Source organism: Pundamilia nyererei, unplaced genomic scaffold (genome assembly GCF_000239375.1).
Source record: "Pundamilia nyererei isolate P.nyererei 1_Seehausen unplaced genomic scaffold, PunNye1.0 scaffold00248, whole genome shotgun sequence".
NCBI lineage: Eukaryota > Metazoa > Chordata > Actinopteri > Cichliformes > Cichlidae > Pundamilia > Pundamilia nyererei.
This window is the reverse complement of record NW_005187649.1, coordinates 652,514-664,521: the sequence shown is the minus strand read 5'-3', so window position 1 is coordinate 664,521 and position 12,008 is coordinate 652,514. Positions and strand designations below refer to the sequence as shown.

Genomic DNA, 12,008 nt, shown 5'->3' with positions numbered 1-12,008 from the left:
GGAAGTCAGTGATCCACCGGCAGATGGGATCAGGCACATTCATCTGGGAAAGCTTGCCTCGGAGATGGTCTGGAAGGATGGTGTTGAAGGCAGAGCTGAAGTCCACAAACAGGATCCTGGCGTAGGTTCCTGGGGAGTCCAGATGCTGTCCATATGCAGATGCCGGTTAATATGTACACATAGATTAAATACAAATACCAGGAATAAATAAGTGGAGACAAAAAATAAGTGTCAAATAGATTTATGTGCAAAAGAGCTATGAGCTTAATATGCTGGTTATGTGAGATGACCTGATGTGCAAAAATAATTATTACTGTTAAAATAGGTCAGCTGTTCAAGACTCTGATAGCAGTGGGGAAGAAGGAGTTGTTGAGTCGGGATGTTGTAGATTTCACACTTCTAAACCTTCGTCCCGAGGGCAGAAGTGTGAACAGTCCGTGCTGAGGGTGTGTGGGGTCTTTGAGGATGGAGGTAGGTCTCCTCTGGACTCTGCAATGGTAGATGCTCTGCAGAGACGGCAGCGGGGTCCTGATGATCTTCTCCCCGCAGTTGATATCACTCTCTGCAGGCATTTGCAGTCCATGGCAGCAGTGCTGCTGTACCATGCAGTGATGCAGCTGGTCAGTGTGCTCTCCACAGTGCAGCCTTAGAACCTGCTGAGGATCTTGGCTGACATACCAAATTTCCTCACCCTCCTCAGGAAATACAGCCACTGCTGAGCCTTCTTGACCAGCTGTGTGGTGTTCAGTGTCCAGGTGAGGTCCTCAGTGATGTAGATGCTTAGGTATCTAAAGCTGCTCACCCTCTCCACTTCACTCTTATCAGTTTTGAGGGTGAGGTTGTTGTCCTCACACCATGACACCATATCGGCCACCTTTCTCCTATAAGGCACTTCGTCTCCTCCAGTGATGCGACCAATCACTGCAGTGTCATCCGCCAACTTCAGTATGGTGTTATCCCTATTGGAGGCGACACAGTCGTGGGTGTACAGGGTGTAGAGGATGGGACTGAGGACGCAACCCTGTGGAACTCCAGTGTTAGTAATAATGCTGGCTGAAGTCCTGTTGCCAATCCTGATGGACTGGGGCCTGCCAGTCAAAAGTCCTGTAGCCAGTCACATAGGGGTGGGGTGTAGGCCAAGTGTTGCCAGATTGTGAGTGAGTTTGTGTGGAATGACAGTATTGAAGGCAGAGCTGTAATCAACAAAAAGTACCTTGATGGTATGAGCCTTTGTTTTCCAGGTGGGTGAGGGAATAGTGAAGGGCAGCAGCAATGGTGTCTGATGTGGACCTATTGGGCCAGTGGGCATACTGCAGGGGAGAGTGTCTGGGATGTTGCTCTGGATGTAGGCCAGCACCACTCTCTCGAAGCACTTTGTAATGATTGGAGTGAGTGCAACTGGTCTAGTCATTTAGGCGAGTGGCTGGGCTTTTCTTGGGAGTCTGTCCAGCCAGTCTACATGTTTGTTTGTTTTTTTGTTTTGTGTTTTAGATTTGGATTCAACTGCATCCCTCAGGGTATCCTGTGGGGAGTTTTATGGGAGTATGAGGTGTCTGGCTGATTGTTACAAGCCATTCAATCTCTGTACAACCACAGCTAGAGCTCGGTCCACATTGACTGCAAAAAGTCTGACTCATTTCCAGTGGGTGCTGAACTCCTCCAGGGCTGCCCTTTGTCATTAGTTTGTTTATAAATTGTTTGGATAGAATATCTAAGCATAGCCAAGTGGTGGCAGGCTTCCGCCTTGGTAACCTCCGAACCTCATCTTTACTTTTTGTGGATGATATAGTTTGGTACTGGCCTCCAGATCACACTAGAGTGGTTTACAGGTAAATGTGAAAGACCTCCAAGTCTGAGGCCATGGTCCTCAGCTGGATTAGGGTGGAGTGCCCACTCCTGGTCAGGGACAAGTTCCTGCCCCCAAGTGGAGGAGAAGTATCTTGGGATCTTGTTCACAAGTGAGGGAAGAGGGTAACAGGAGATTACGAATTGGGGCTGCAGCTGCAGTGATGTGGTCATGGCACCAGTCTGTCGTGGTGAAAAGAGAGCTTAGTGTGAAAGTGAAGCTGTGAATTTACTGGTTACAAGCAGCAGAAATTGGCTTTCTCTGAAGGTTGGCTGGGCTCTTTCGGTTGGCTGAGCTCCTCACGCTCTTAGAGAAAGGGTGAGGACCTCAGAGTAGAACCGGTACTCCTCTGGGTGAGGTGTTCTAGAGGCCCTGGGGTTGGCCTAGGACACAGTGGAGAGATTACATATATCTCAGCGGGCATAGAACACACAACACTTTGTGGTGTGTCAGCCAGTCGTGCACCTCTCAATTTTTGTAACTTGGCATGTCACACCAGATCTACTGCATGTGGATTGAAGACATGTGTATGATGATGTTGATTTCATACTGGGATTTAAATGATATTCCACCTCAGGACCTCAAAGACATACAGATATACAGGGGGATACTTTGGAACACTTTGAAAACTGTTTGTGGAAAAAATCAAGTCTTGGCTTATGGTTTTTGACGACTTCTGGCTTCCTCTGCCATAACAGCAGGTATAAATATAAAGTTCAAAGTTTCTTTTAAACGTGGTTGCAGCAGTTAGCAAAGCTGCCATTACCCAGTCCCAGATTAGCGTGTGTGTATGTGTGTGTGTTGGTGCATCTCTCTACTTGTATTAATCAAGAATATATTTGATGTCTTACAGAAACCTTCATACTTGCAACAATGGAAGAAGATGGATTACCATATGACTCTCCAAAAAACTGCAACAGATCTGTAATAGAGGATGAAAAGGAAAAAGTAAAAGACTTTCTGTATAAACATTTCAGAGATGTAACAGATGGGTCGCTCTTCAGCAATTCAGAAGAATCTGCCATTAAGGATAATGGGACTTCCACTAGGAAAGATAAAAACCCTCTTAACAAAGCCCATTGTAAAATTCAACAAGGGGCTGTATTCTCTGGCAAAATTTTGAGTTTTGGATGCTCAGTTTGTAAAGATAACTGTACTTTTAGCCCCAATGACCTTCTCAAACATTTTAGAGCAGTTCACAGAGGAACCCTTCCTACATACCCTTGTGATTTATGTGATTTTGTCACAAATGAGTTTCCTGCTCTTCAGCGCCATCGGATTGAGCACAGAAATACTTTGGTTACATGTGAACTTTGTAATGATGATGTGCAGTACTCTCTTCTTTTGCTTACTAGACACTACATCATGTGCCACAGTGTAAATGGACAGTTCAGCTGTGACTGGTGTGAGTTTACAACTGTGGATGCAGGGACATTTGTCCAGCATATCCATCATCATAATGAAAGTCATTGGAAGTGTTTGAAATGCAAACATATTAGCTTGAATGAAGAGGATCACCAGAAGCACATGAAAGCTCACACGGGTACATTTCCTTTCACATGTCAAGTCTGTGGATATGGTGCGGCAAGAAGTGAGTACCTTAAAAAACACATGGCAGCTGTTCACAAAGAGGTGACAGAAAGAAAAAATGCATGGAAGGCGATAGAAGACAATGGCTCACCAGCAAATTCATCTGTGAACTTGAAATTGATGCTTAAAAAGAATAGTGAGTCACAGGAGACTCAAAGGATATCGAAACAATATCAAAGTGGCAAACTAATTAAGCCAGACAAATCCTTAGAGGACACCCAGCACTTTGTTGATGGGACTGTAGCAAAAAAGGACAAAACTTTGAGCAAAGTTTCCCATAATACAGAACAGTCAACACCAATCACGTTGGAGGAATGTGACAATTGTCCAGCCTCTGATAGTGGAAGTCACAACAATGGTAACGGACTGACTGTTCTAATGGTTAAGAACAAAATCTCCCTCCCCCCTAACTGTACAACTAAAGTTATGGGATTCAAGATGGTCGATGGAAAAAAACATTTAGTTCTCAAAGTAATCCCAACAACAAAGCAAGATCAGAATCATTCCGTTGCTGAAGGGGGGTTCTCCACACTAAATTCTGTGTTTGATAAAAGTAAAAACTCTGAGAATGAGCTTTGCTCTGATAGCAGGAGCTTAACATCACAGTGCTTAGCTGTTTCACCAAGAAGTGGATCTTGCATACAGATAGATCAAGAGGATATTTTGGCAGTTAAAGTAAAAATTGAGGAGGAGGAAACATCAGTTGGGGCCCTAAGTTCAGCTCCACATATTGAAAGTGTTGGAGAACAAACAAATGCTATATTAGATACATCATTAAATTGTGCAGATGTCTCATGTCCCACAAGAAATGAGTTGGATCAGGCACATCATCCAAATGAAACAAGCTCTATGGAAGAAATGAACTTGAAAAGTAAGTCAGTTACCCAAACTCCCAGTCCTTGTAACTGCCATGGTGTTTCCAGCCACCCTGCAACAGTGTGTTCTGTTAAGGTCGGTGGTTTATCTTCACCTTCAAAGTTTGCTCAAGATACACTGCTTCCCAAACCCATCTTTAGAAAAATCGACGAGGAGCCTAAAGCAGTAAATGAGCTATCCACACCTGACAGCATTTGCAGCCTAACTGATGAGCACAAAGGGAATTCTGCTTTTAACACTATGGAAAATGGACCTCAGTCATTCCACATTTCATCAGATAAAAATGATAGGTTTAGAACTGAGATTGTACATAAAAACAGACAGGAAAATGCAAAACATACATCGTGTTGCCCATCACAGCTGTCTCCACCAAATTCAGTTAGCTGCAGAGAAAATGCCATTGGCTCGGAGAAATGTATTCAGGACTCACCAAACCAAGAAGTATTTACTTTTCACAATTATTCGAAGGATGCTTTCAACATTTCATCAAACATCACCCCAAACTTGGAGAATAATTCGGATGATAACTCGGCAAATAAAAGACATACCTCTAAATCATCACACTTCAACTTGACATCAGCAGGATTACCAGAACAATGCACAGAAAGTGCAAATAGTGACACTGAAGTTGATGAGTGTATATCTAATGTTGATGGTCCTCTGACAGAAGAAAATCCCGATGTAGTGCTCCAAGACTTCAATATTGTCAAAATTGAGGAAGAGACCATTCCGATATCTAAAAGACAGCCTACGAGTAGTTTAACATCCCTTGGCAATTTTGTGGAAGAACATTCTGATGCAATCATTACTCAACAGCTTAACAAGGAAAGAACGGGTTCTTCAAGTGCAAACAATGATTCTTTAAAACCAACAAAAAGAACTGTGCGAATTCTTCAGCTACCAGAGGCTAATCAGCCAGTACTCCTGACTAGGGCTAGTGAGAACCAATTTGCAATGCCAGTGCAGGTCAAGGCTACCCCAGGCTTTAAACTCATAGCAAATTCTGCAAAGCCTCAAATCAATGTGTCTTACGTTGAAAGTTCAAGTAAAACCACAGGTCTAAATCCAGACAGCAAAAGGATAGGTGTACAAGCAATAAAACCTGGAACTGCTGAAAAAGGGAGCGCTCTTCTTTCTGGTGTTCAACCAGGTTTTGGTACCGGTTTAAATCACTACCTTATTAACAGTGCAGGTTTAAAATGCCCTGTACTCTTTTCAAGCACATCACAAAATACAACTTCAGACAAAACTGCAAAGTCTCAGTCAACGTGCTACTTAGTACAAAGGTCTGTTCCTTTTGTCCAGGCCGCTAATACTCCTGCCCTCAGACTGGCAAGTGCCCAGCTCCCACTTAACTCACGGCCAGTGCTAGCGATGCCAGTGAGTAGTGCAGACAAACCCAGCGCACTGCAGACTGGTCGGCAAGCCTTCTTGCTGCGGTACATTTCTCAACCCAAATCAAGCCTACTTTTGAACAACCAAGAGCCAAACAATGGAACTCATTGCAGCCAGACGAATGAGGGCTCTGGAAACAAAGTTATATTTAAAATTGTCACACCCACTAGTAGCCTTCTTACAAATGGCACTCCCACCTCAAATAATCAACCTTTGTTTTTGGCCACCAGACCCCAGACTCAGTGTTTCCTGGTGTCGACAAACAAAACTAATGCAGCTGCTTCCACTGGAATAAAAAAGTTGATCACCATTCACAATACCAAACAAAAAGATGTCATTGATTCCTGCAGCGCACCTTCTCAGACAACTATAAAGGCACAACAACTGTGTGACTCAGAGAAACCTGTCCTCGCCCCAAGGCCAATTCGGCCTCCAAGCCAAAGGAAAAGGCGCAGAAAAGCATTATTTGACGAACTTCCAGGAGCAGTGCACAAGGCAAGAAGATTCCTGAGTAAACCTCCAACTGAGAAAGAGACTCTGTTATGGAAACCTGTAGCCAAAGAGGTAGAACGGACACTTAGACTTGCCCCATTGAATTCTCTACAGCAGATCAAATGCCCTAGTAGAAACCAGCCTGTAGTGGTGCTCAATCATCCAGATGCTGACATTCCTGAAGTGGCCAACATCATGAAGGTAGTAAATAGGTACAAAGGTGCTGTCACGAAGGTCTCTCTGTCTCAAAAAACAGTCCAAGCACTCTTAGAGCTTGGCACCCAAGGGAAGAATTCCTCAACCAAAGACGCATCTCATTTCGACAATCCAAAATCTCGACCGGTTCAAAGTTCTGTCCGGGAGCGATTCCTCCTTAAATTGAAACTCAAAAAAAAAAGCAAAAAGAAGTATGAGGTTGTAAAAACTTTATCAGGTTGTAGAGAAGAGCAAGTAATGTTTGACTGCTGGTTTTGTGGTCGGCTCTTCAGCAGTCAAGAGGATTGGATTGGCCACGGTCAGAGGCATCTCATGGAGGCAACTAGAGACTGGAATAAACTATTCTGAAATTTTTCTATCACATTAAGATGGGTGGACATGTTCTCCTGAGTGGAACTGTTGTTCTGCTGCTGGTTGTATATTGTATATTTGTGCATTAACAGCCTTCCACTATTAGTTTGTTCTCTGTATGTTCTCTGTAAATTTAAATATATATTCTTGAGTCATAGTTTCTTTTAATAGGTGCATATTCTGGTAAATGATGCACTGCATGCATGATTTGTCATACATGCAGATGTCTAATTGAACTGTGAAAATGGTACACTGTAATTAGGGTTGTGTTAAGAGCACTGGCTGAACAAAAGAAACATAAGCAAAGGTTGTATGTCGAGTTGGATTGAATTCCTCAGGTAATTTTAGAATTCATTTGGCTTGTCATGTGTCATTTTTGTAAATCATAGTTCTAGTTTAAGGGACTTTTGTATTTTTTATTATTCTGTACTCAAGGACATGAAGCTGTTATTTGTATAGTTAACAATAAACCTTATAAACGACCTACATTATTTTATGTTTGTGAAGGAAGGGGAAAAAGATCTTGGTCTGAATGATTCCCCCCCCCGCCCAAAAAATATAGTTATAATTGGAAAGTGTATCATTCTATACTATAATGTTTACAGTTTTATCAGGATTTCCCTGTACCATAACATGAGCTGCACCTTTTCATAGTTACCTGTCTAAAACACCCAAGAGAATAAATTGTTGTGAGTCATTGTTTGAGTCTAAATTTAATGACAAATCATTAGGATGATTTTTCTTTCAGCCTATGCATTTATTTCTTCGGTCTTTCAAAGGCTACGTTCACACTGCGGGCGAAAGCGCATCAAATCTGACTTTTTTGAGCCTATGCGACCCATATCCGATCATGGTATGACAGTGTGAACAGTGCAAATCCGATATTTTCAAATCCAACCTGGGTCACTTTCGTATATGGTACTGAATCCGATACATATCTGATGTTTTAGAAAGCGACTGCTGTTTGATGGTCACATTAAATCCGTCTTTTACGTCACTGACACAAGACAAGACGCCAATTATCAGCGCTGGAGAAGCACCCGAGAAGACATTGTGAACGCTTCCTGGCCATCCTGTGTAGATGTTAGTGAAATTGTTGGGAAGACAACGTTGGAGAAATGTGAACATTTTATTTGTACTGTAATCTGCAGATTCTGACAGAAATCTGCAGCTAGAACCACCGCTCCTCTCTAAAACAGCAATAAGTGTAATTATTAGGCCATATGTAAATAACAAAATAACTTTATAACGTAAAGCAAAATTGGGAAACGTAAAGTCCGAAACAAGTCTTTATATTAAGGTCCATCAGTCAAATAATACTTATTGGTCTGGGTCTAAACAGAGCGCATTGTGTGTGACGTCTTCTTTTGCGCATGTGGCCGCTTTGAGGGTTCACACTAGAGCGCGTTTGCTGTCACATTTTATTTGTAGTGTGAACAAGCAGACGACAAAATCGGATTTGATCAAAAAATCGGAATTGAGCATTAAGACCTGCAGTGTGAACGTAGCCAATGAAGCTTTTGGTGCACTATGTTGCTACCAAAAAAGCTAAAAATGTCAGTCAAGTGTTGCGTGGTTTGACAGTCAAGTTTGACATTCACTTCCAAAAATTCCAAAATGACTGGCCTCTTTAATATAGTCTGTTAGTTCATTAGTGATGGAGGTAATGGGTCCAAGATGCAGACCAAAACCTGTTTTATTCATGTTGTTGTTCGCCCTGTTTGTGTTTTTTCAGGAGGGTTTTTTAAAACATTTTATCAATTATACCCCCGGTTGTTTAGATCTAGTTCAGTAATCTTTCCACATAAAATTTCAAGGAATTTAAAAATAGTGTTTTATATGGATGGTTTACGTATTACTTTAAAGTGGCAAATTGGAATAAAATAAGCTTCAAATAGTAATGGAATAAAGCTCTGATCCTTCTTACTTATCCTTATTTTATTTGGGGTTTTTTCCTCATTCATGATAAGCTTCTTTAAGTTAACACCCTGGGCTGATATCACATGAAAAGCATTTCGTGAAAGAAAAGGTTGTACAAATGTATGCCTAAAACCTACTTTTACTGTAAGTAACATCAGACTAAAATAGATAAAAATAGAAAATGACAGCAGGGTCAATATCAAATCAGCATGGGCCTTCTGTTTGACGGTCTCAGATTTGCAAAAAAAAAAAGTTTTCTAAAGCTTCAAATATCAACTTTTCAAGAAATGTTTTTCAACCCCCTTAAATTTTTTTGGCAAATGGAACAAATATCAGAGGATTCGAGATGGTACTGATAACTCAGAAATTTTTTTTTGTAAAAAATGTGCATATTTTTCATTTTCAACATCTGGATCACCATTTCAAATCATCATGTTTTTAGAATGTTTTCTAAACTAGCTTGGTTCTTGAACATGCATGATTGCTTTGGAATTTTAGCTTCATATATCAAATACTTTGATTTTTTTTTTCCCAACAAAGATCCATCCACCTATTTTCAGGCACTTTGCAGATTGTCCAATCTGAATATAACATTCTGGAGTGTCCACATGGTACATAAAAAAAGATGCAAGGTGCTAACCCTAAAACACGCATCCTAACCCTTATGGCACCACTGATTAAAAAAAGTATTTATTAATTAAAAAAGCCTCTGCACATTTATACCTCCATACATCTGATAACACATAAAGTTATCTCTAAGATAGGGCATCACTACTCTTTGGTGGGTGCTTCCTGACCTGACCTGCTGGTGCCATTACAGAGACATTGCAAGTCCACATGTAATATGATGTATGCTCACCTCTTATAACAACTTTATGATTACAGAAACCAGAACTCTACATTGAACCTCAAACATGCCCAAAGATGAAAGTTCTTTATATGTCTAACAGTATGTTGACGCCTGTGTCAATCCTGTGTGTTCTATTTTGATATGAGGTGATGTGTGGCAGTGTGTATAGGTGGGGGTGCATATCTCTGTCTGTGTGCTCGTGCCTATATGAGGTTATATTTGTGTTTAGGTGTGTATGTGTGTGTTTGTTTATCTAGAATAAAAGGTAAAGAACAATAACCCCAACAGTTCCCCCTTGTTTGTGTTTTTCACTATTTTGTCTTAGTCCTTTCACCTTACCCTGCAACTATTAATCCTAAATTCCTCTACTACATATGCGATGACCTAAAATATGCCCATGCAAACACAGATACCTTGAATTAATATCAAATAGGTACAAAATAAAGATTACATGATAACAACCTCCAGGCTAATTAGCTCTATTTATGCTACCTGTGGTGGATTAACTACATTAATCTAAATGACTCTAAATTAATACCCCCAAGGTATAACCAGAACTCAGTATTATGCTTCACTTTTAATGAACTCTCTCTAGCATGTGAATTATGTTTAACTATCAGAACATCTGTCATACTGCCCGCACCTATCAAATACCATGCATTTTGTTTGTATATCTATAAGGGTTTTCAGGGCTTCCTAGCAAATCCCTGGTCTCATGCACTGTTCTGACGAGATTTTGAACAAAGGTCATGTTTGTGACCGCAGTAACTGGCTTTGGTATGATCGCCCTTAAGATGGGCAACAACTCAAAATAAATTGAGTTAATACTGCTGCGATCGTCACCAAAACCCCGGAGCTGATTTACACCATGGCAGCAGTGATCCCTGAGATGCTTGGCTACAAGCTGAGCAGCCACAAGGAGCAGTACCCTCCATGAAAAAGGAGACTAGAGGCCAAGAATTGGGCAGCACTAAGGGGAAGTGAAGAAAGGAGGAGGGGCGTATCCACATTCTAGATAGCATCTAGGATGTGGGGTGGCTCATTTCTGGACCATTTAATTTCAACATTTCTTGATATCCATATATTGCAGCTTGCTGGCTACTGATGGGAATGTTTTGCAGCGAGCTGAGTGATGGTCAGTCTCCTTCTCAACTATCAGAATTGACTATGTTACTTTAGGTCACCGACAGGCAAACAGGTGACCAGGCCTGGGTTTGAGTGTACCACAGTGTTAGCATTTCCTGTTTTATCATTCCCCTTCAATTCCCTGAGCAGAGAATATTTTTGCCGTTTTTGACAAGGAGCCACAGGGTGCCCCACCTGTTCCTTGGGACTCATTTTTGGTGCAGCCTGTTTTGGGGTTTGAAAACCACAGAGATGTGGCGTTGAGAGAAAATGTGTCTCAGTTGTTCCAATACTCCTGACACATAAGGGATCACTAAAGGCTGTACAGAAGTTTTCCTTCTTTCCTGGATCGCCAAGAGCATTCTTTTGGTGCCTTCCCAGCTTTGACAAATATCCAGCTTGGATAACCACATTTACTCTGGGTCTTTTTGATATGATCTTATTCTGCTTCCCTGGCCACAGTGTCTGTGGGGATGGTGTTTGCTCTGTGTTGTAGTGTCCTGATGACACCCAGTTTGTGATGACAGTCAAACCTTAAATACTCCTTCGTATGTGTTAGTTTACAGTACACATCATTTTTAAATGTCTCACATTACTGATGGAGATCTGACAGTCGCAGACTAACCTGTCATTTTACATATCCTCCTTGGTGAAGTTGATGTATTGGTCTGCCGCGTTATTGTGATTATTGAATTATGGTACGTCCTGAGATTTGATTTCCATCCAGGTATGTCATCCACAGACCTGAAATAATGACTTGGTGGTGTTTCAGGATAACAGAACAAACATTTCCACTTCTTCCATGTACAAGTTGGCCACAATGGGTGAAACTGGGGAAACTATTGTACACCCATATTTCTGCCTGTAGTACTGACCCTTGTATGGGAACAGTTCTGACAACAGTTCACGAGAGAAAAAACACTTGGTCAGTACTGACAGTGGTCCTGTTGCTGAGGTCTGGGTAATTCTGTAATCTCTTACAAACTATCCCAAAAAGTTGGTTCTGTTCATCTGGACAAAACGTTTCTCCCATTGAAAACACTACATCCAAATGAACAGAATCAACGTTTTGGAATTTAGTTACTGGATGATTGAGCATGACTCAAGACCCTTACGAACTTCCTCCACTACTTCAGTGACTGGAACACAAGTGAAGAGAGATGTAATCTCATACAAGACCATTGTTTCATCTGTCTCCATAATAACATTTCTCACCTTCTCAACAAAATCCAAGGTGTTCTGGATGTGGTGTTTAGACCTGCCTACTAACAGACTGAGGATCGAAGCCCGACATTTTGAGATGTTATAGGTGACTGAGTTGATCATACAGACAATTGGTTGTAAAGG

At 41.4% G+C, this 12,008-nt stretch overlaps 1 protein-coding gene across 1 annotated transcript in view; it reads left to right on the top strand.

Moving 5' to 3' along the window:
- Positions 1–7,522, top strand: part of si:ch211-214e3.5 (zinc finger protein 518A) — a 21,104-nt gene extending 13,582 nt beyond the window's left edge. The window contains exon 3 of the mRNA XM_005749529.1: positions 2,700–7,522. Coding sequence (XP_005749586.1) covers positions 2,720–6,763 — 4,044 coding nt within the window. The 5' untranslated portion in view covers positions 2,700–2,719 and the 3' untranslated portion in view covers positions 6,764–7,522. The remainder of the gene's footprint in view (positions 1–2,699) is intronic.
- The last annotated feature ends 4,486 nt before the right edge of the window (positions 7,523–12,008 follow it).